General features: G+C 51.8%; 1 protein-coding gene across 1 annotated transcript in view; it reads right to left on the reverse strand.

The window, feature by feature from the left end:
* Window positions 1-19,730, reverse strand: part of VPS13D (vacuolar protein sorting 13 homolog D) — a 3,263,180-nt gene that overhangs the window by 2,874,523 nt on the left and 368,927 nt on the right. Inside the window, exon 14 of the mRNA XM_069610908.1 lies at window positions 138-268. Coding sequence (XP_069467009.1) covers window positions 138-268 — 131 coding nt within the window. The remainder of the gene's footprint in view (window positions 1-137; window positions 269-19,730) is intronic.

The following is a 19,730-nucleotide window of genomic DNA, read 5'->3' on the forward strand; positions in this document are numbered from 1 at the left end:
AACAGGATGCTTCTAGTGACTGTGGTGTGATACTTATTATATTTTAGTTCTTTTTCTGTTAACTAATAAAGACCTTTCAAATTAGAGTTCTTCCTTTGACTATTTTTATTGTAATGCAATTGTAAAGAGTTACTTACAGGGTTAGGGAAAACAAGAACAGGGAAGATTGTTCCTTCTGTTGATAAATCTCGAAGATAGAGCGCACCTAGCTTAACCATGAACAACGATGATTCTCTACGGGGAAGAGATTCCACATCAATGTTTACCCCTGAAAAAAAAGTGATTTAACAGATCAGGGTACACTTTATTAAATTCCACTGTGTTGAATACTTCATTTGTGATAGTCTGTCCAAACTTCACAGATATTGATTAATAATTATTATACTGATTCTTAAAATTCCTGCAAGTGTTGTACATGAGTATCAACAAAGCTAACCTAAAGTGAAATTGGCCTGGCTTTTCTTTTTTCTGAATTCTGCTAGTTGTGGTGTGTCAAGAACAGATACAACCCCAGATGGTATAGTTATAAAGATGTCATTACCCTTCCCAGCATTAGAGCAGGTTTGGGCAAACACTTAACAGGAGCTAGGGCGAACTCTATAACTGAAGTACTTCTACATGAAACTGTCAGGATGGGCTAAACTCAATAGTGCTTCATGAATGTTCCCACTGCCCCCCTTGTAATTTAACAGTGGATCCAATACCTACTTAAACAAGTCACCACCCTTTCATAGTTTGCCCTATTATACAAAGAAATATCTAAATGATAAGGCCAGTAGAAAAATCGTAATCCAATCTTAACAAGTCTTTAGCCTCACGGCTCCCCTATGCTAATGCCTCAAAGGTTTGAAATGTCTGACTAGAGCAATAGTCCAAAAACTACTCTTTAAAGTACATGCCTATTCTAACGCCAAACAAACTTGATCTTAAGGTCACTCAGGGTTTGCAACAGGTCCCTCTTGGACCTTGGCTTCAGTAGTCAAGACCGGCCCCTTATATGCCTTTCTTAATCTGGATCCCTTCATATCACCAGCAGGCCTCTCGGATAGGCCTTTGCCCCTCCGGTCAGGGCCTGTAACTCATTGGGCCTCATTACGAACCAGGCGGAGGACCATGGTGCTAATAGCACCATGGTCCATGCCGGTAACTTACCGACTCCGCCATGGAGAAAGGGGGAATTACCACCCCATTACAAGGTTGGCGGGGCGTTAATTCCCCCTTCCTCCATGGCCCTTCCCCATTCCCATTTTTTGCCCCATAGAGCTCAATGGGAATGGGGAAGGCGCCAAGTACGGTGCCGCAAATTGCGGCACCGTACTTAGCACCAAGGTCCCTTTGCGGGTCCCTACTTTAATGGCTGGTAAAACCAGCCGTTAAGTTCGGGTCCCGCAAAGGGACCTCGTAATTAGGCGCTAATAGGTTAACGGCGCTGCAGCCTTTTACTGCGCCGTTAACCCATTAGCGCCTGGGTCGCAATGAGGCCCATTGTCTTGCTAGAGTTCAAGCGCAGAAAGCCTCAGCCTTTGGCTTTCCAGTCCACTCCCTACCCTGAAGGAGTTGAGAGGGGCTGAGATGCCTCCAGTCCCTCCCTCACACCAACCCCCAAGGAGCTGAGAAGGGCTGAGGTGCCTTCCATTAGCCTTCCTCCTCAAGGGCTTTCAGGACTTAACAGAACTCAATCTCTCTTCCAGCCTCTCCAGGCTTTTACTGATTTCCTCCAGGGAGTCCTTCCTCCAACAGCCTCCCTTTGCATCCAGGAAGCATCAGTAGGTACATGTGCTCCCTTTCACTCAGTTTCAATTCCCTTGCCTTGCGCTCATTGTTGTGGGGAAAATGACTAGTCCGTAAGACTGCCAGTACTGAAACACTTTGTTTCTCTTTTGGAATTCTTGTATTTTTACAATTCGACACATCACCTTCCAGTGAAGTGTGATTAGGATACTTAGTGTTAGGTAGAATTTCCATCTTGTGTGTAATTCTCCCCACTTAGTGAGCCCCGCCCACCTCCAGCACTTCTGCTGGACTTTTGGGTTTTTATCTGACTCTCCTGAGTGAGTTAGAACCTTTTCCTCACTCACTCATTCTTTTTCTCTGACTCTGGGAATTCTTTTTGGTTATCTTTGATGGCGTCTGCTGTCCATCTTTTTGAGGCATCTGTATTGCAGCACACAGCCTCTTCTGTGTAGTGCAGCTGGAAGCTCCTGGAGCTTCCCGCTTCGGGTTTCCTTTTTTTCCTGTGCTAACTTTATTCTACCGGGATAGGGGGATACTTTTTATCCTACCTATGCTTTTCTTTTGCGAGATCAGCCCACCCAACCTTATGTGGAGTGTTGAGGGAACACATTGTATCCCTTTTCCCAATTCTCCTGTAACTTTCTAGTTACAGTGGCAAGTCTGAGTGGCTGGGGGCAGTAGATATTTTCTACCGATTTTTCGTGATTTTTACATGAAGGCTGTTATTGCAGCTGCAGTAAAGGACACATGGGCCACCACTGACCTAAAATGGTCGCAGTCTTTTTTTCACCATCTCATAATGACTTGCCCTTTCTTGAGTCCTCCTCTGCTAACCTGGGTGGGGGTTTGGAGGGAATCCTGCTCACACCTGTGTCTTCGAAGGGCTCCCATTGGGAAACCGGCCCTGAGGCATCAGTGTGTCTGGGAGGACAAGAAGCTGTGAGGATACCGAAACTCCTGAGGTCTTAGTCCTCCAGTCGGTCTGATTCGATCCAGTTCTAACTGGGTGCCCGGCTGCCCACTTGGGACAGTCACCACCCAAAGTTTGAATACTGCATGCATGCATGCCGATTGTCTGGGTTCCTGCATAAAAAGCAAGGGCCTTGATGTTGAAGCTAGAGTTCGACCACTGGAAGAAACACTCCGAAGGTAGAAGGATGTCGGCAGCCACCTTCAGTGACGGCAATGCCGACAGTGACTGCTGCAGCTCCAGCCCTTTCTTCTGTGCGACAGGGAAGATCCAGACCAGACGACTTCCTCCCTTGGACTGATGGACCTAACCAGTCTCGAGACCAGCTACTGTTTGAGCCATCCCACGAAGTGCTGCAACCTTCCAGGCCTGTAATACCAGAATACCCTAGAACCTCTGGCACTGCTACAGTGCATCGTCTCATCGAGCGCAGTTCCAGCTGCAAACTTATGGTCATCTGTATGAGCCTACAGAGAATCCATCATGATCGTTGAAGTCCCCTCAGAAGAGTCGAAGACAGAAAGAAGGACGAAGGTCTGCCAGGTGGCAACCAGGTGGCAACCGCCGCTGTTCCAATAGCCTGTGTCGAGACTCCTCAACCAAGTGCTGCGAAGATCAGCTGCTACGCATCCCTGTGACCGAGTCTGACCATCTGCTCCCACCAAGGTTCTTCAATCAGCCACCAAGGCCAGATACCCAAACCAGAGCTGCTGTCGTTTTACCTAGGGGACCCGACTGTGACATCGCTCCTCTTCATCACAGAAGGTACTGTCTAACTCCTGGTTACTTACTGTTAGGTAAAACTAATTTTTATGTTAAATCTCCCTCACCGATGAGACTCCCAGACATTTTTGCTGGAAATTTGGATTAGTTTTCCTTGTTCCCGAGTTGGAACCTTTTTCCTCACCCACCCTTCCTTTTACTCTTTTTATGGGTGTCATTTTTCAAACTCTCTATAGTGTATTCTTGAAACTATCCTTTTTAATAACTTTTTGGGCATCTACATTTTATTGTTGCAGCATGCACCACTTTATGTGGAGTGTTGCTAGGTAACCCTTTGGGCTTCCCTTTTTATTTTCTCTGGCTTTCCTTGTGTGAGCTACTGTTCCCAAGGGTAGAGAGGGATTTTCATCCCCTTAACATTTTATTTTGAGACCAGCACACCCCACCTTATGTGGCGTGCTGAGGAGATGCATGGTATCCCCTTTCACACTGCTCCTTTAACATTTCTCTTACAGTGACAAGCTTACAATTATAGCTGGTGGCAGTGGACATACTTTTAAGACTTGTGTGTGATTTTTCCTCGCAGGCTATAAAACCAGCCGCAGTAATGCACCATTCTGTCAGAATGATGGCTTCTTTCTTTTTTAACAATTTTTAGTGTGCCTGTCCTATCTTGGTCTTTCTGCCGTCCTAGGTGGGGGAGGTCCTGGTTTGATTTGTATCTTTGGCGGGAACCCGTTGTGTAAAACACAGAGGCTCCAGAGTGTCAGAAGACCGGAAATGGGGAGTCCGAAAATCCACACCCCTTTGTCTGCTGGCATGCCTGTCTGGACCCAGTTGCACCTGGGTGGCTGACTGTCCCAAAAGGACAGCCACCCCCTCCCAGGTTTGAATGTATGTATTAATTGTTTACATGTATAAGCACACACTAAGAAGGAACACGTTACTTACCTGTAACTGTTATTCTCCAGCATGTGTCTGGCATGGATTCACATGCTCATGAATATTCCCAGTCAGGCTGGAAATCCTCCGTAAAGAAAAGATCAGTTTCAGTTTCACTTCTGAACTGTCTTTCTCCCAACAACCAATCACTGGTCTCTGGGTCATACTGCCCCCAGCCAATGACAGCCCTCTACCTAAGCCCCTCCTCTGGCAGACATCTTCAGATTTGGTGGCAAGTAAAGTGGCAGTAGGACCAAGAGAAGAGCCGCAGAGGGGTAGGTGGGAGGGTTCGCATGTGAATCCATGCCATACGCATGCTGGAGAACAACAGTTAAAGGTAAGTAACTTGTTCCTTCTCCAGCATGGGGCCTGGCATGGATTAGCAGCAACAACAAAAAGAGACTGTGGGCTATTTTAAAGACACAGAGGTTCTGCCCATTAAGCATACAAAACAAGTCAAAATCGAGGAACCAATGTGTCACTTCTCCTTAAGACCTTTTTTCTCAAACATTCCCTCCTTTCTCTTTCATTAAAGAGATCTACCAGACCATGAACCAAATAGGTACTGGATGTCGCACAGATGTAATCATAAAAGAATTTTTATTTTATATATACCTCAATAAACACTATAAATTTTACACAAATATATATATATATATATATATATATATATGATACATTACTCACCGTAATCGTATTTCTGATGCTTGTATCTGCTTAGATTCACATGCTGTGCATAGGCCGACATCTAGTGGAAGCTGCGGAGTATTACAGTTTGTTTTTCGAAACTCGAAAATGGGCGTCGACACAGGCGTGCCAGTAATACTATCCCTAGTGTGACGTCCACTGTACCCAAGATCCCTCACGCGTCTAGGATCCTCAGATTGTATTTTTTCGGACATGAGGAAGCATGAGGAGTAGCGTGAGTACAGATAATCCAAGCAGATAGACAGAAAGGTAAGACTACAAGCAATCATGCGCCTTCTCTCGGAGGGGAGGAAGGGTGGGTCGCATGTGAATCTAAGCAGATACAAGCATCAGAAATACGATTACGGTGAGTAATGTATCCCTTCTGAGGCTTGTGGAATCTGCTTAGATCACATGCTGTGCATAGATTAGCGAGCAGTACCAGAAGAAGGAGGTGGGATGTGAGAAGGGTCATGAGCAAACAGGTGTCTTAGAACCGCTTGTCCCACTTGTATATCTGTCTTGGAATGAGTGTCAATGCAGTAATGCTGAGTAAAAGTGTGAATAGAGCTCCAAGTAGCTGCTTTGCAAATGGTGTCGAGGGGAACATTTGCAATGAAAGCCAGAGTGGCCCCAATGCCTCTAGTAGAGTGGGCTCTTGGCGTAAAAGGCAGAGTTTTTTCAGAAAGAGAGTAACACAGCTGTATACTGTTGATAATCCACTTCGAGATAGCGCCTTTAGAGACGCGATCTCCCTCTCTGCCTGTAGCTACGGAGACAAACAGTTGATCTGTTTTCCTTAGCGGTCTGGTTTTATTTACATAGTAGAGGACCGCCCTAAGCACATCTAGGGTGTGTAGTTTCACCTCAGCCGAGCTTTGCGGGTTCTGGAAGAAAGCCGGAAGCTCGATGGACTGGTTTACATGGAATTTAGATATAAATTTAGGTGAGAACCTAGGCTGTGTGCGTAAAACCAGTTTGTCTTTGTGGATAGTAAAGAAAGGATCCTGCACTGACAGAGCCTGAATTTGACTGACCCTTCTTATAGAGGTAATGGCTACTAAGAAGGCCGTTTTATAAGTCAGGTGTTTGAGACTACTTTTATGCATGGGATCGAAAGGGGGGCCCATGAGTTTAGCTAGCACCACATTAAGGTCCCATCCTGGCGGTGGGTTAGAAATAGGAGGGTGAAGTCTCTTTACTCCTTCCATGAAGGCTTTAACTACTGGTACTTTCCACCACGACACCTTGTTATGGGATGTGGTGTAAGCCGAGAGGGCAGCCAGGTGCAGCCAGGTGTACTTTCAGAGAGTTAAAAACCAATCCTGCATCCAGCAGGTGGAGCATGTATGTCACAATGTTGGAAGGAGTGCAATCAACCGGGTTGATTTGTTTATTCTGGCACCAAATAACGAATCTCTTCCACTTGTCAAAGTAACAGTGCCTTGTGTTTGGTTTCCTGGATTCTTTTAGGATGTCCATACACCTCTGTGGTAAATTGAGATGTCCAAACTCTATGACCTCAGGAGCCATGCTGCCAGGTTCATTGAGTTGGGTTGCTGGTGCACTGTTTGACCTTGTTGCTGGGACAGTAGGTTGTACCAGGCTGGAAGTTTGATGGGCTCGCACACCGCCATCCTGCGTAGGTGTGGAAACCATGGTTGTCTCGCCCACATGGGAGCAACTAGGATGAGCGTCATCGATTCCTTGTTCATCTTGTACACCACCTTCCTGATGAGGAGTTGGTGTAAAAGCATATGCAAACATCCCTGACCAGTTCATCCACAGGGTGTTCCCTTGGGAGTCTGGCTGGGGGAAACTGGATGCAAATCCTGGGCATTGTTTGTTTTCGCTTGTGGCGAATAAGTCTATAGTGGGGAAACCCCACTGAGAGAAGAGATCTTCTACGATCTCTCTGTGAAGGACCCATTCGTGTTCTTCTGGGAGGGAGTCTCTGCTTAGAGCATCCGCTAGGGAATTGAGCTCCCCTGGAACATGTTGCGATGACAGGAAGATGTTCCGTCTGAGTGCCCATATCCAGATTTTCTGGGCAAGCTTGGACAGATTTGGCGAACGAGTCCCTCCTTGCTTGTTCAGATAGAACATGGCTGTCGTGCTGTCCGTCTGGATCTGCACCGACAAGTTTAGTAGATGGGGCTCGAACGCCCGAAGCGCTCTGAATACTGCCAGAAGCTCTAGCAGGTTGATGTGGTTCTTGGCTACTGAGTGAGACCAGAGACCCTGAGCTGTGTGGTGGAGATGGTGAGCTCCCCACCCAGTCAGGCATGCATCTGTAGTCACCACTGCCTGTACTTCGGGATCGTAAAAGGGTTTTCCCCTTGCGAGATTCTCTCTTGTCCACCAGTGTAGGCTCTGTACAAGTGTTGGCGAAACGACCACTAGATCGTCCCACTGACCACTTGCCTGAGACCACTGTTTCGCCAACCATTCCTGCATAGGACGCATGTGCAGTCGCGCGTGGGGGACCAGGTAAATGCATGACGCCATCATGCCCAGTAACCGCATTGCTTTGCGTACCGTTATTTGTTGACCGGACTGATAATGTGGAAATTGCAGTAGTATATTCCGAATTCTCTCTTCCGAAGGGAAGGTCAACCCTTTCTGAGTATCTAGGATTGCTCCTAGGAACTGTTTTGAGGTGCTTGGCACTAGGCTTGACTTCTTCTCGTTGATTGAGAAGCCTAATTCGTGGAGGAGGTTGATAGTCCTTTGAATGTTTGTCCTGCAAATTCCTGGGGTTTCCCCCGTTATGAGCCAGTCGTCCAGATAAGGGTACACTGGGATTGCCTCCCTGCGTAGGTGTGCAGCTGCCACCGCCAGTACCTTGGTGAATACCCTTGGTGCTGAAGCTATCCCGAAGGGCAGTACCTTGAATTGGTAGTGGCGACTGTCCACCTTGAAGCGCAAGTACTTTCTGTGCGCCGGGAGCATGGAAATATGAAAATAAGCATCTTTCATATCCAAGGTTGCCATGTAATCCCCCTTTTTTAGGAGGGGGATTACCTCTTGTAGCGTGGTCATACGGAATTTTTGGGGCTTGACATACTTGTTGGCAGGCCGTAAGTCCAGTACTGGGCGCATTGTCAAATCTTTCTTTGGCACAAGGAAGTAAGTTGAATAGATACCCTTGTTTACCTGGTGTCCTGGGACGAGTTCTATCGCGTCTTTTTCTAGCAGAATGGCAATCTCCTCGAGAAGGATCTTTTGATGTTCTAAGGAGTGTACTCTTTGTCATGGAGGATGGTTCCGGGGACGCTGCAGTAATTCTAAACAATATCCTGTGGACACTGTTGACAGTACCTATCTGTCTGAGGTGACCCCTTCCCAAGCCTGGGTGAAGTTGGAAATGTGTCCCCCTACCGGGGTTGCGTGAGAAGGGACCCTGAACTGAGCGTCACTGCTTTGGTGGAGGCGTGCCACCTCCCTTGTTGGGGCTTCCTCTGCCTCTTCCACGCCCTCTTTTGTTACCCCTGCCGTAACTTTGGGTAGACTGCTGGCTGTTGTTCCACTGTGTACCCTGTCCCTGGGCATAGTTGCCTCTTTGTGAATTTTGGCCGCGTGGGCGACGAAAATTACTATTCCCCCTCTGGTTAGGGGGTTTGTTGGTTAGTTGGCCAAGGGATTTCAGTGTCTCGTATTCGTCCTTGGCGTTTTTCAGTGTGTCTTCGACCGCTTTCCCAAACAATAGATCGGGTTCCACCGGCTTGTCTATTAATGAAGCCTGAGTTTCTGTTTTGAATCCCGACTGCCGTAACCACGCATGTCTTTTGATAACAGTACCTTCTGCTATCAATCTTCCTGCGTTGTCCGCGGCGTCGAAAGTTGCTTTTAATATGCAACCAGACACGGCTCTCCCTTCTGCCGAGATCCTAGCCAATTGGCCCTTTAACGGTTCAGGAGCAGAGGCTATGAGCGCCGCGACCTCTTCCCATTGATGGCAGTTGTAGCTGGCCAACAGGGTGGTGGAGTTAGCAATCCTTGCTTGGTAGGCGGACGTTGAGGCTACCTTCCTGCCAAACCCGTAAAGTTTCTTGCTCTCCTTGTCGGGAGGAGCTTCTGATGAAGATAAGGGTGTTCCAGCCCTCTTCTGAGTGTTGGTAACAACTAGGGAGTCTGGTTTAAGATGTCCTCTTATATAGAGAGGGTCAGACTGGGCTGCCCGGAAAAGTTTTTCGACCCTGGGGTTGACTGCTCTGGTGAGGTTTGGGTTCACCAGGGACGGATCTATTCTTCGTTGGATGGATTTAAGGATAGGGATGGTCTGAGCGACCGGCCTCCTCTCTCCCACCAACTCTTCTGCGAAGTCCCTTTCCTCCTGTACACCGTGGGTGTCGATGTGAAAATGTTCTGCCGCGCGAGCGAGAACCTCATTAAGGAGGGGCTGGTTATAGACTGGCGAGTCAGTAACTTGGGCTTCGTTCTCTACCGGGGAATCTACTCTGTAAATTTCCTGCTCATCTTCTCCCTCCTCCTGATCCTCATCATCCGCATAGTATACCGTCCCGGTTTGTTCCTCCATAATTTCAAACTCCTGGTCCCCCTCAGGGAAAGGCTCTCCTTGGTACCTGGGGTGTGGAGTAGAGTATGGAGTAGAGTAAGGCTGCACCTCGAAGGGTTCAGGTCTTTCGAACCGGGCCTTTTTACTTAGGGGGATAGGATCAGTGGAACCTGAGGGTGTGGCCCCCTGAGGGTCATACGAGAGGAAATGCTCTGGATTCTTGTCGTAGAAATCAGCCAAGGAAGACATCCTTGACATGACCCTGTCTATGTCTTCACTGGACCATTCTTTGGAACAGGGGATGACTTTAGTAGGAAATTTAGGGGACTTATCAAGGGTACCCTTGCTGGATGTTGATCTCTCAGTAGACTTGTATTTGTCTGTCTGCTTAGGGGGGGAAGGATGGTCGTACAGGAGTGGAAGAATGTGCTTTCCGCTGTTTCCCCCCCTCCCCGTGCGTGGAAAAATGTTTTCCCTGTCCCTTGGAGGCCCCGGAGACTTTCGACGCCTGGCGTCGAGGATCGGGTGTGTTTTTCGAGCGTGGGGCCTCGCTGGTGTTAAGTGCGGGCTCCGTCTCTTGGAGCGCGGCCTGGGGGTGGAAGTCGTCTTCGTCCTCTGACGATCGAACTTCCGTTAGTCTAGGGAGCGAGGCACTCTTGGCAAGAGTGGATGATTGCCTTGCGTCATGAGGCGATCTCGATCGAGAGCGCCCAGAGGACACCGAGTCGGACCGTTCTATCTGTGCCTCTTTCCGAGAAGTCGACGTCGTCGAGGTTCGGTTGGACTTAGTGTGCTTAGTGTGTGTAGGGTGTGTAGCGCTTGCGTCGCCGGGGGTCTTCCCCATAGCCGCCCTGCCGGACGATCTTCCGAGGTCGGGGACCTGCGCTTGGCTGTCTTTCAACACCGTAATGCCCTCGCCGTCCGAAAGTACGGCGTCGCTGCCATCGCTGAAGGCGCCCTCCGCTGCCATGGCCGCCTGCCTGGCGTGGTGGGCCCAACGCTTAGTCGAACGGTCCTTGAGTGTCTTAGGTTTAAACCTACTACACGCTCTGCAGTTCGCTTCGGGGTGGTCCCTCGGCAAGCAGAGATTGCACGAGGCGTGCCTGTCGACTCAAGGGTATTTGCGGTTGCACTTGGGGCAGAATAGGAAAGGGGTACCCTCCATACGCACCTAAAGGCAGCGGGCTGGTAAGTGTAGGAAATATATAAGGTGTACCTATATACCAAGAGTGAAGAGTATGTACCACCCCCCACTCTCCCTACTTGCAGGGCCGAGGCCAGCGGCCTACCAGGCCCGGGCCGAGGCCAGCGGCCTTCCGAGGCCCAGATCCGTCGTGCAGCAGCCGACGGTCGATGTCTTCTTCAGCCGTCGTCGAGTGTCGACGTTGGGGTGGGGAAGGATGTCAATAAAGAATTATAAATTTCAATTATTAGCAAAAGTATGGCTAAGGCCAGGGGACTCCGCAAGATGCTTCCGACCAGTATGGCGGAAAAAAACAATCTGAGGATCCTAGACGCGTGAGGGATCTTGGGTACAGTGGACGTCACACTAGGGATAGTATTACTGGCACGCCTGTGTCGACGCCCATTTTCGAGTTTCGAAAAACAAACTGTAATACTCCGCAGCTTCCACTAGATGTCGGCCTATGCACAGCATGTGATCTAAGCAGATTCCACAAGCCTCAGAAATATATATATATATTAATATATACATATATATATATAAAACACAATCTTTACAGCCTGGTGTGGTTCAAAACATTCACAATGTAATGTAGGGAACAAGTTACTTACCTGTAACTGTTGTTCTCCAGCATGGGTCTGGCATGGATTCACATGCTCATGAATATTCCCCGTCGTCAGGCTGGGAATCCTCTGTAAAGAAAAAATCAGTATCAGTTTTGTTTCTGATCTGTCTTTCTTAGTAGTAACCAATCACTGATCTCTGGGTCATACTGCCCCCAGCCAATGACTGCCCTCTCCCTAAGCACCGCCTCTGGCAGCCATCCTCAGATTTGGTAGCACGCCAAGTGGCAGTATGACCAAGTGAAGAGCCGCAGAGGGGTAGGCAGGAGGGTTCGCATGTGAATCCATGCCAGACCCATGCTGGAGAACAACAGTTACAGGTAAGTAACTTGTTCCTTCTCCAGCATGGGGTCTGGCATGGATTCACATGCTCATGAATAAAAGAATACATAGCAGTATACACATGCAACCACGGGAGGTGGAAACAGGCTCAACATTAAGCAATACAACAACTCAACATTAAGCATCTCTTACCTCCTCACCAGGCTCACCTTAAGCAAACAGGTTGCGCAGCACTGCTTGGCCGACCCTGGACTCCTCCCTGTAGTCCCGATCGACGCAGTAGATTCTTGTGAAGGTGTGCGTCGACCTCCACGTAGCAGCCCTGCAGATGTCCAGCAGGGGCACAGCAGACAGGAACGCCGTGGTAGCAGCGATCGCTCTGGTCGAATGGGCTCTCGGACGGCCGGGCAGCGTCGGTTTGCCAACCGGTGACAATGCATTATGCAGCCGGAGAGCCATCTGGAAATGGAAGTCTTCGATAGAGCCTTCCCTTGATTCACAGACCCAAAGTTCACAAACAGTTGTGACGTCTTCCGAAAACTCTTCGTGCGGTCCACGTAGAACTTCAGCGCTCTAGCTACATCCAGCGAGTGCAAAGTCCTCTCGGCCGGCGTCGAAGGCGACGGGAAGAAAACTGGTAACACCAAGGGCTCGTTGAGGTGGAAGTCCGACGGCACCTTGGGAATGAAGGAGGGGTGCGTCCTTAGTACCACCCTCGTGTCATGAAAAGTCAAGTATGGAGGCTTGCAAGATAGGGCCTGAATCTCTCCCACTAATCGTGCAGAGGTGATGGCCACGAGGAACGCTGTCTTGCATGACAGGAACTTCAAAGGCGCCGAATGCATAGGCTCGAATGGGGGTCCCATGAGCCTGGTCAGCACCACATTAAGCTCCCACGCCGGGGCAGGAGCCTTCACCGGCGGGAATGATCGGAATAGTCCCTTCATAAATTCCTTCACCAGGCGATGAGACCAGAAGGACGCCCGTCCCGTAGTCCTGGTATAGCGGGAGATGGCAGCCAGATGTATTTTTATGGAGGCGTGAGCCAGACCAGTTTTGGCCAGCGACAGTAGGTACGGCAACACTTGAGGGGCCGTAATCCGCAGAGGGTTAATCTTCTGTGCACGGCACCAGACAGAGAACCTCTTCCATTTATGACTGTAACACTTGAGAGTTGAGGACGCCCTGGCCTTTGCAAGAACCTCTCTGCAATCAGCCGGGATATCGTACCCTCCAAACTCTAGTGCTGCAGGAGCCAGGCCTGCAAGTTCAGCGACTATAGGTCGTGATGGAGAATGGCGCCTCCTTCTCTGGAGAGAAGATCCGCGTCCGCCGGCAGCCTGACTGGCGGGGACGTTGACAAGTCCAGAAGGTCCGGGAACCAGATCTGCCTTGGCCACGCCGGTGCGACGAGGATCATCCTGCACCTGGACTTCTTGAGCTGGTTGATGAGGCGGAGCAGCAACGGCAAAGGAGGGAACGCGTACAGAAACAGGCCACCCCAAGGGAACGAGAAAGCATCGCCCATGCTCCTCGGCTGTGGGAACCTGCTGGCGAACCTCTGGCACTTGGAGTTCGTCACCGCCGCGAACAGGTCGACCTGGGGTTTGCCCCATCGTTGGAAGAGTGGATCCACTTGATCCTGGCGCAGTTCCCACTCGTGGCACGAGCGCAGCTCCCTGCTGAGTGAGTCGGCGATGGTGTTTTTTATTCCTGCCAGGTGGAAGGGAACCAGAAACATCCCCTGGGCGACGGCCCAGTGTCACAGATCCTGGGCCTCCTTGGATAGGGCTGGGGATCTGGTGCCCCCCTGCTTCTGTATGTAGAACATCGTTGTGGTGTTGTCTGTGAAGATCCTCACCACTTTGTCCTTGAGGGACGGGAGGAACGACTTGAGCGCCCAGAACACTGCTCGGAGCTCCAAGATGTTGATGTGAAGAGACCTCTCCTCCCGGAGCCAAAGGCCTCTTGCGTGGAGATCTTCGGTGTGGGCCCCCCAACCCTCCAGAGAGGCGTCCGTAGTCACCGTCTCTTGAAATGCCGGGGTTTGAAAGTCCGTGCCCGTCGTGAGGTGAGCCCGGGTGCCCCACCATAGGATCGCCTGACGGAACTCCTCGTCGAGGGGGATCCTGTCCTCGAAGCAACCCCTCGCCTGAAACCAGCGGGCGTCGAGGAACTCCTGTAGCGGACGCATCCGAAGTCTGCACAGGGGCACAAGGTAGATGCATGAGGACATCATCCCGAGAAGGGACTTGATAGACCTCACCCTGGCCACGTCCGTGGCTACCAGGCGCCGCACCTTGCCCAGGATGGTCTCGGTCCTCTCCTCTGAAGGGGAGGCCAATTGCTCCACAGTATCGAACTTTGCCCCCAAAAACAGAGCTACCTGCGATGGAACCAGGTGAGATTTGGGGTAGTTGATGGCGAACCCCAGCTCCGTGAGCAACCGGACGGTCCTCGCCGTATGATCTACGGCGAGTTCCCTTGAACTTGCCCGGATTAGCCAGTCGTCCAGGTAGGGGGAAGACGTGGATCCTCTGCAGGCGCAGCCGCGCCGCCACTGGTGCCAGGCACTTGGTGAAAACCCTGGGTGCCGACTTTAATCCGAACGGTAGGGCTCTGAATTGGTAGTGGCGTCCCTGAACCACGAACCTGAGGAACTTCCTGTGCCTTTTTAGAATGGGGATGTGGAAGTAAGCATCCTCCAGGTCCAACGACGATAGGAAGTCGCCTTCCTCCAGCTGTCCCAGCACGTGCTGGAGGGTGACCATCCTGAATTTCTGCACCTTGATGTATTTGTTTAACCGACGCAGGTCCAGGATGGGGCGCCAACCGCCGGTCTGCTTTCTGACGAGAAAGTACCATGAGTACACTCCGGAACCCCGGAATCTCCTGGGGACGAGCTCGATGGCACCTTTTTTGAGCATCGCTTTTACTTCCAACAGCAGTCGAGGGACGTGATTCTCCTTCCTGGGAGGAATGCGAGGGCACTTCTTTTGGAATTCCAGCGAGTGCCCGTAGGCCAGGGTGTCCAGCCCCCAACGGTCGGTGGAGATGGACTCCCACACGCTGACAAACTTCGTCAGCCGGCCTCCCACCGGGGTGCTTCGGTGGGGGCCCGAGAACACGGCCGGGTCAGTCTTGTTTGGAGGAGGCCTTGCCGCCTTGGCCTCCTTGACGACGACGGAGGGATCCCCCTTGCTTGCCGCAACCTCTGTAGGCCTCCTGGAAAGAGGAGCGGGCCGCCTGGCGGTAAGCGGAGGAGCCACCGCTGGATCCTTTGGAGGCACCCTGTCTGCCTCCGGGGCTCCGAAAGGGCCGTCGCTGCTGAAGCACCCCAAGGGCCCGGGCCATCTCCGAGTCGGTCTTGATGGCCTTTAGAGACTCATCCACCGCCTTACCAAAGAGGTTGTTGCCGTCGAACGGCATTTCCAACACCCTGGTCTGGACGTCCTGGCGAAAGTTGGTCGCCTTGAGCCATCCCTGTCGTCAGAGGCAAACTCCGTTGCCCAGTTGGCGAAATCCGGTATCGGCGATGTCCGTCGCCACCGTTATGGCGTGATCCGACGCCACCTCGCCCTCCTGCAGAATTTCTAGGGCCTCCGCCCTTTTGCCATCAGGCAGGAAATCTAGCAGGGGGAGCTATTTTGAACCAGAGCTCCCTGTCGTAGCGGGCCACGATCGCTAAGGCATTGGCTGCCTTAATCGTCGTCGCCGCCAACGAGATGACTCGTCGTCCCATAGAGTCCAACTTCTTGCCCTCGCTGTCCGGCGGGGAAGTGGAAGTTGAAGCCACCTTAGCCGCTGCCGAGACGACCGAGTCTGGCGTGGGCTGGGCCCTGAGGCACAGGGGGGAGGCATCGGGGACTCGGTACTTCTCGTACCTGTACCTCTTGGCGGGCATCTTGGCAGGGTTCTTGAGGACCGCAAGCCCCTCGTCCCAGATGTCGTTGAGTAAAGGCACCGCAAGGGCCGTCTTCTTCTTAGCCTCTCGTCGTTGGTACAGAAAAACCTCCTTTTTCTGTTCTTCAGGGCAGAGCTGGAAGAGCTCGGATGCCCTGGTTATCATGGCGTGGAAAGAGCCAACCTCGTTGGCTGGGGACGCCCACGGGGGGGGGGCGACGACGGGATGTCTTCTGCGTCATCGCCGCCGTCATTGTCCGTCCCCGTCACCGTATCCTCTCCCGGCGAGGGGGATTGGGGGGTCCACCGGTCTTGCAGGCACGAAGGGCAGAGCAGGGTGGACTCTCTTCCACTTGTTCGGAGGGCTTCCCGACGGGCCTGGTTCTGGCTCCTCCGTCGGGGTGCGTGGTAATCTCGTCCTCATCTCGGTACATAAGGATTGGATTGCCAACAAAATGGACGCCGAGCTATCCTGGGGCTCGGGCAATGGCTGCGACGGACGGGATGGCCGCTCCATTGGGCCCTGTTCGTCGTCGCCATCTTCCATCACGTCAGCAGGGACCGTCCCCTGGGATCGAACCTTCTCGAACCTCTCGTTGAGGTTTCTGAACCTCTCATTGAGGCCTATGGACCTTTAGTTGAGGCCCTCCTCAGTCTCCACCAGTTCCTCCTCAGAGACTGATTCCGAGTCTGTAATGGCCACCGCCCCCCCCTCTCTTTTTCAGCCGGTGGCTTCACGGGGGTCTTAGCGATGGGCTGGAAAGAGGATTCCCTCCGAGGCGGCAGGGATACTCTGGGCCCAGAGGCCGTTTCCATTGGCGTAGTCTTAGCCGGCTCTGCCAGGGTCGCAGCGACCACTTCGGTAGAAGTCTTAGCCGAGTGGATCAAAGCCCTCACCACCTTAGGTGCGCCCTGGGCCTTCGCCTTGGGGGGAGGATCAGCGCCTCGCTCCCACTTCGAGATCGACCGGGTCCGCTTCAGCGGCCTAGCCGGGTTCTCGGACTTCCTCTTCCCCGAACCAGAGTGCTGGCTCGTGGTCGAACGTGCCGGGGAAGTAGCGCCCTGCTTGGCAACCGAAGAGCCCGACCTTTCGGCGCTCCCGGACTCGCGGTGCTTGGCCTTCTGTTGAGCCCCCGTCGCCGGGGCGCCCTCAAAGGACTTAGAAGCCCGCTCAGACTTCTTCTTCGCCTTCTCACTTGCTGTGCTTTTCTCCAGCCAGGTGGCGAGGCGGGAACGACGATCCTGTTTTGTCCATTCCGATAGGTTCTTGCAGAACGCACAGTCCTTCTCCACGTGCGTTTTGTCCCCATGGAGGCAGTAGAGGTATCGCGAATGCTCGTCCTCCTTGAAAACGTTATATAATCCGCATCCAGGGCAGTTCCTGAACAGCTTGGATCCGGGCGTCGAGCTCCCCTTGTCCTGGGCCATGTCCGTTGAGGTAGGCCGCAGATCTTCCGGAATCCTCCAAGAAGTGTAAACTCGACGAAAACTTCACCCTTGAGGGGCGTAGAAGAATTCCGAAATGGGTCCCCGTTATCGGAAGTAGAAGCGGTGGAGCTTGAGGCTCGATTAAAATCAAAAAAATGAGAAATCTCTTGAAAAAAGCGTGAAAACACAGCAAAAAATTCAAGCGCTAAACACGAGGACTCCCAACACTTAAGCGTGCGGTAAGAATCTGAGGATGGCTGCCAGAGGCGGGTCTTAGGGAGAGGGCAGTATGACCCAGAGATCAGTGATTGGTTACTACTAAGAAAGACAGATCAGAAACGAAACTGATACTGATTTTCTCTTTACCGAGGATTCCCAGCCTGACGACGGGGAATATTCATGAGCATGTGAATCCATGCCAGACCCCATGCTGGAGAAATAAACATACAATAATACATATTGTTGACTGTACTTTAAATAGGTGCTTCAGTGTGGTCGATTCATCCACAGTGGTCAATTGTCCACTAGGAATGGCTCAACCTTAAAGTGCAAAGTGCAAAAGTGCAAAATTGAACAATGGTATCACAAAAAATGTAGTGCAAACACGGCGTTGGACTTTTACAGTTTTTTTATATATATATAAAGGGACCCTTTTTCTTGAACTAGGAACCTTTAAACCTTTTTATTAGGGTACAATATCTTATTCCTTTCTTCTGAAAGGTATTTCATAATAAATCACTTTGGTCTTGTAAAACTGTTATTAGATCACAGCGCTCCACACCCTTGGATTCACATGCTCATGAATAAAGAATCATAGCAGTACACCCATGCACAACCACGGGAACAGGTTGCGCAGTACTGCTTGGCCGACTCTGGACTTCTCCCTGGAATCCCTGTCGACGCAGTAGAATCTCGTGAAGGTGTGCATCGACCTCCACGTAGCAGCCCTGCAGATGTCCAGCAGGGGGCACACCAGACAGGAACGCCGTAGTTGCAGCGATCGCTCTGGTCGAATAGGCTCCCGGACGGCCAGGCAACAGTCGGTTTACCAACCGGTGACAATGGGCGATGCAGCCGGAGAGCGACCTGGAAATGGAAGCCTTGGAGAGGGCCTTCCCTTGGTTCACAGGGCCAATGTTCACGAACAGTTGTGAAGTCTTCCGAAAACTCTTTGTGCGGTCCACGTAGAACTTCAGCGTCTAGCCACATCCAGCGAGTGCAAAGTCCTCTCAGCCGGCGACAAAGGCGTCGGGGAAGAATACAGGTAACACCAAGGGCTCGTTGAGATGAAAGTCCGACGGCACCTTGGGCATGAAGGAGGGGTGCGTCCATAGCACTAACCTCGTCTCGTGGAATGTTAAGTACAGTGGTTTACAAGAGAGGGTCTGGATCTTGCCCACTCGCTGTGTAGAGGTGATGGCCACAAGAAACGCAGTTTGCCACGACAAGAATTTCAGTGGCGCCGAATGCATAGGCTCCAACGGTGGACCCAAGAGCCTAGTCAGCACCACATTGACCAGGCGGCGTGACCACAACGACGACCGTCCCGGAGTTTTGGTGTAGTGGGAGATAGCTGCCAGTCTTGCTTTGGCCAGCGACAGCAAATACGGCAGCACCTGCAGAGCCGTAATATGTAGAGGGTTGATCTTCTGTGCACGGCACCATACGGCGAACCTCTTCCACTTTTGTCTGTAGCATTTCAGTGTAGACGAAGCCCTGACCTTGGCAAGCAACTCCTTGCAGTCCGCCAGGATATCGTGTCCTCTAAACTCTAGCGCTGCAGGAGCCAGGCCTGCAAGTTCAGCGACCCTGGGTCATGGTGCAGGATCGCGCCCCCTTCTCTAGCTATGAAGAGCCCAGAAGGTCCAGGTACCATATCTGTCTCGGCCACGCCGGTGAAACGAGGATCATCCTGCACCGGAACCGTCTTGAGTTGATTGACTAGTCACAGAAGCAACGGTAACGGAGGGAACGCATACAGGAACAGGCCATCCCAGGGGAATGAGAATGCGTCCCCCATGCAACCCGGCTGGGGAAACCTGCTAGCGAACCTCCGGCACTTGGTGTTCGTCGCTGTCGCAAACAGATCGATGTGGGGATTGCCCCATCGTCGGAACAGAAGATCCACTTGGTCCTGCCGAAGCTCCCACTCGTGGCAAGAGCGCAGCTCCCTGCTGAGGGAGTCGGCGATGGTGTTCTTCACTCCTGCCAGATGAAACGGAACGAGAAACATCCCCTCGGCAACTGCCCAGTGCCATAGGTCCTGCACTTCTCTGGAGAGCGCTGGGGCTCCGGTGACCCCCTGCTTCCGGATGTAGAACATTGTGGTGGTGTTGTCCGTGAAGAACTGCATCACCTTGCCCTTGAGGGACGGAAGGAAAGACTTCAGGGCCCAAAACACTGCCTGTAGCTCCAGTATGTTGATATGCAACGACTTCTCCTCCGGCAGCCACAGGCCTCTTGCATGGAGACTTCTGGTGTGGGCACCCCAACCCTCCAGGAAGGCGTCCGTCATGACCGTCTCCTGATTAGGTGGGATTTGGAAGTCTGCGCCCGCCGACAAACTAGCGCAGACTCCTCACCACATTTCGCTCAACGGAAATTCTTGTCAAGAGTGATCTTGTCCTAGAAGCTTCCCGATACCTGAACCCAACGGGCATCGAGGAACTCTTGCAGCGGGTGCATGCGCAGCCTGCACAGCCGAATGGGTTATATGCATGACATCATGCTGAGGAG

This window comes from Ambystoma mexicanum, chromosome 8 (assembly GCF_040938575.1).
Source record: "Ambystoma mexicanum isolate Mex_15411 chromosome 8, UKY_AmexF1_1, whole genome shotgun sequence".
NCBI lineage: Eukaryota > Metazoa > Chordata > Amphibia > Caudata > Ambystomatidae > Ambystoma > Ambystoma mexicanum.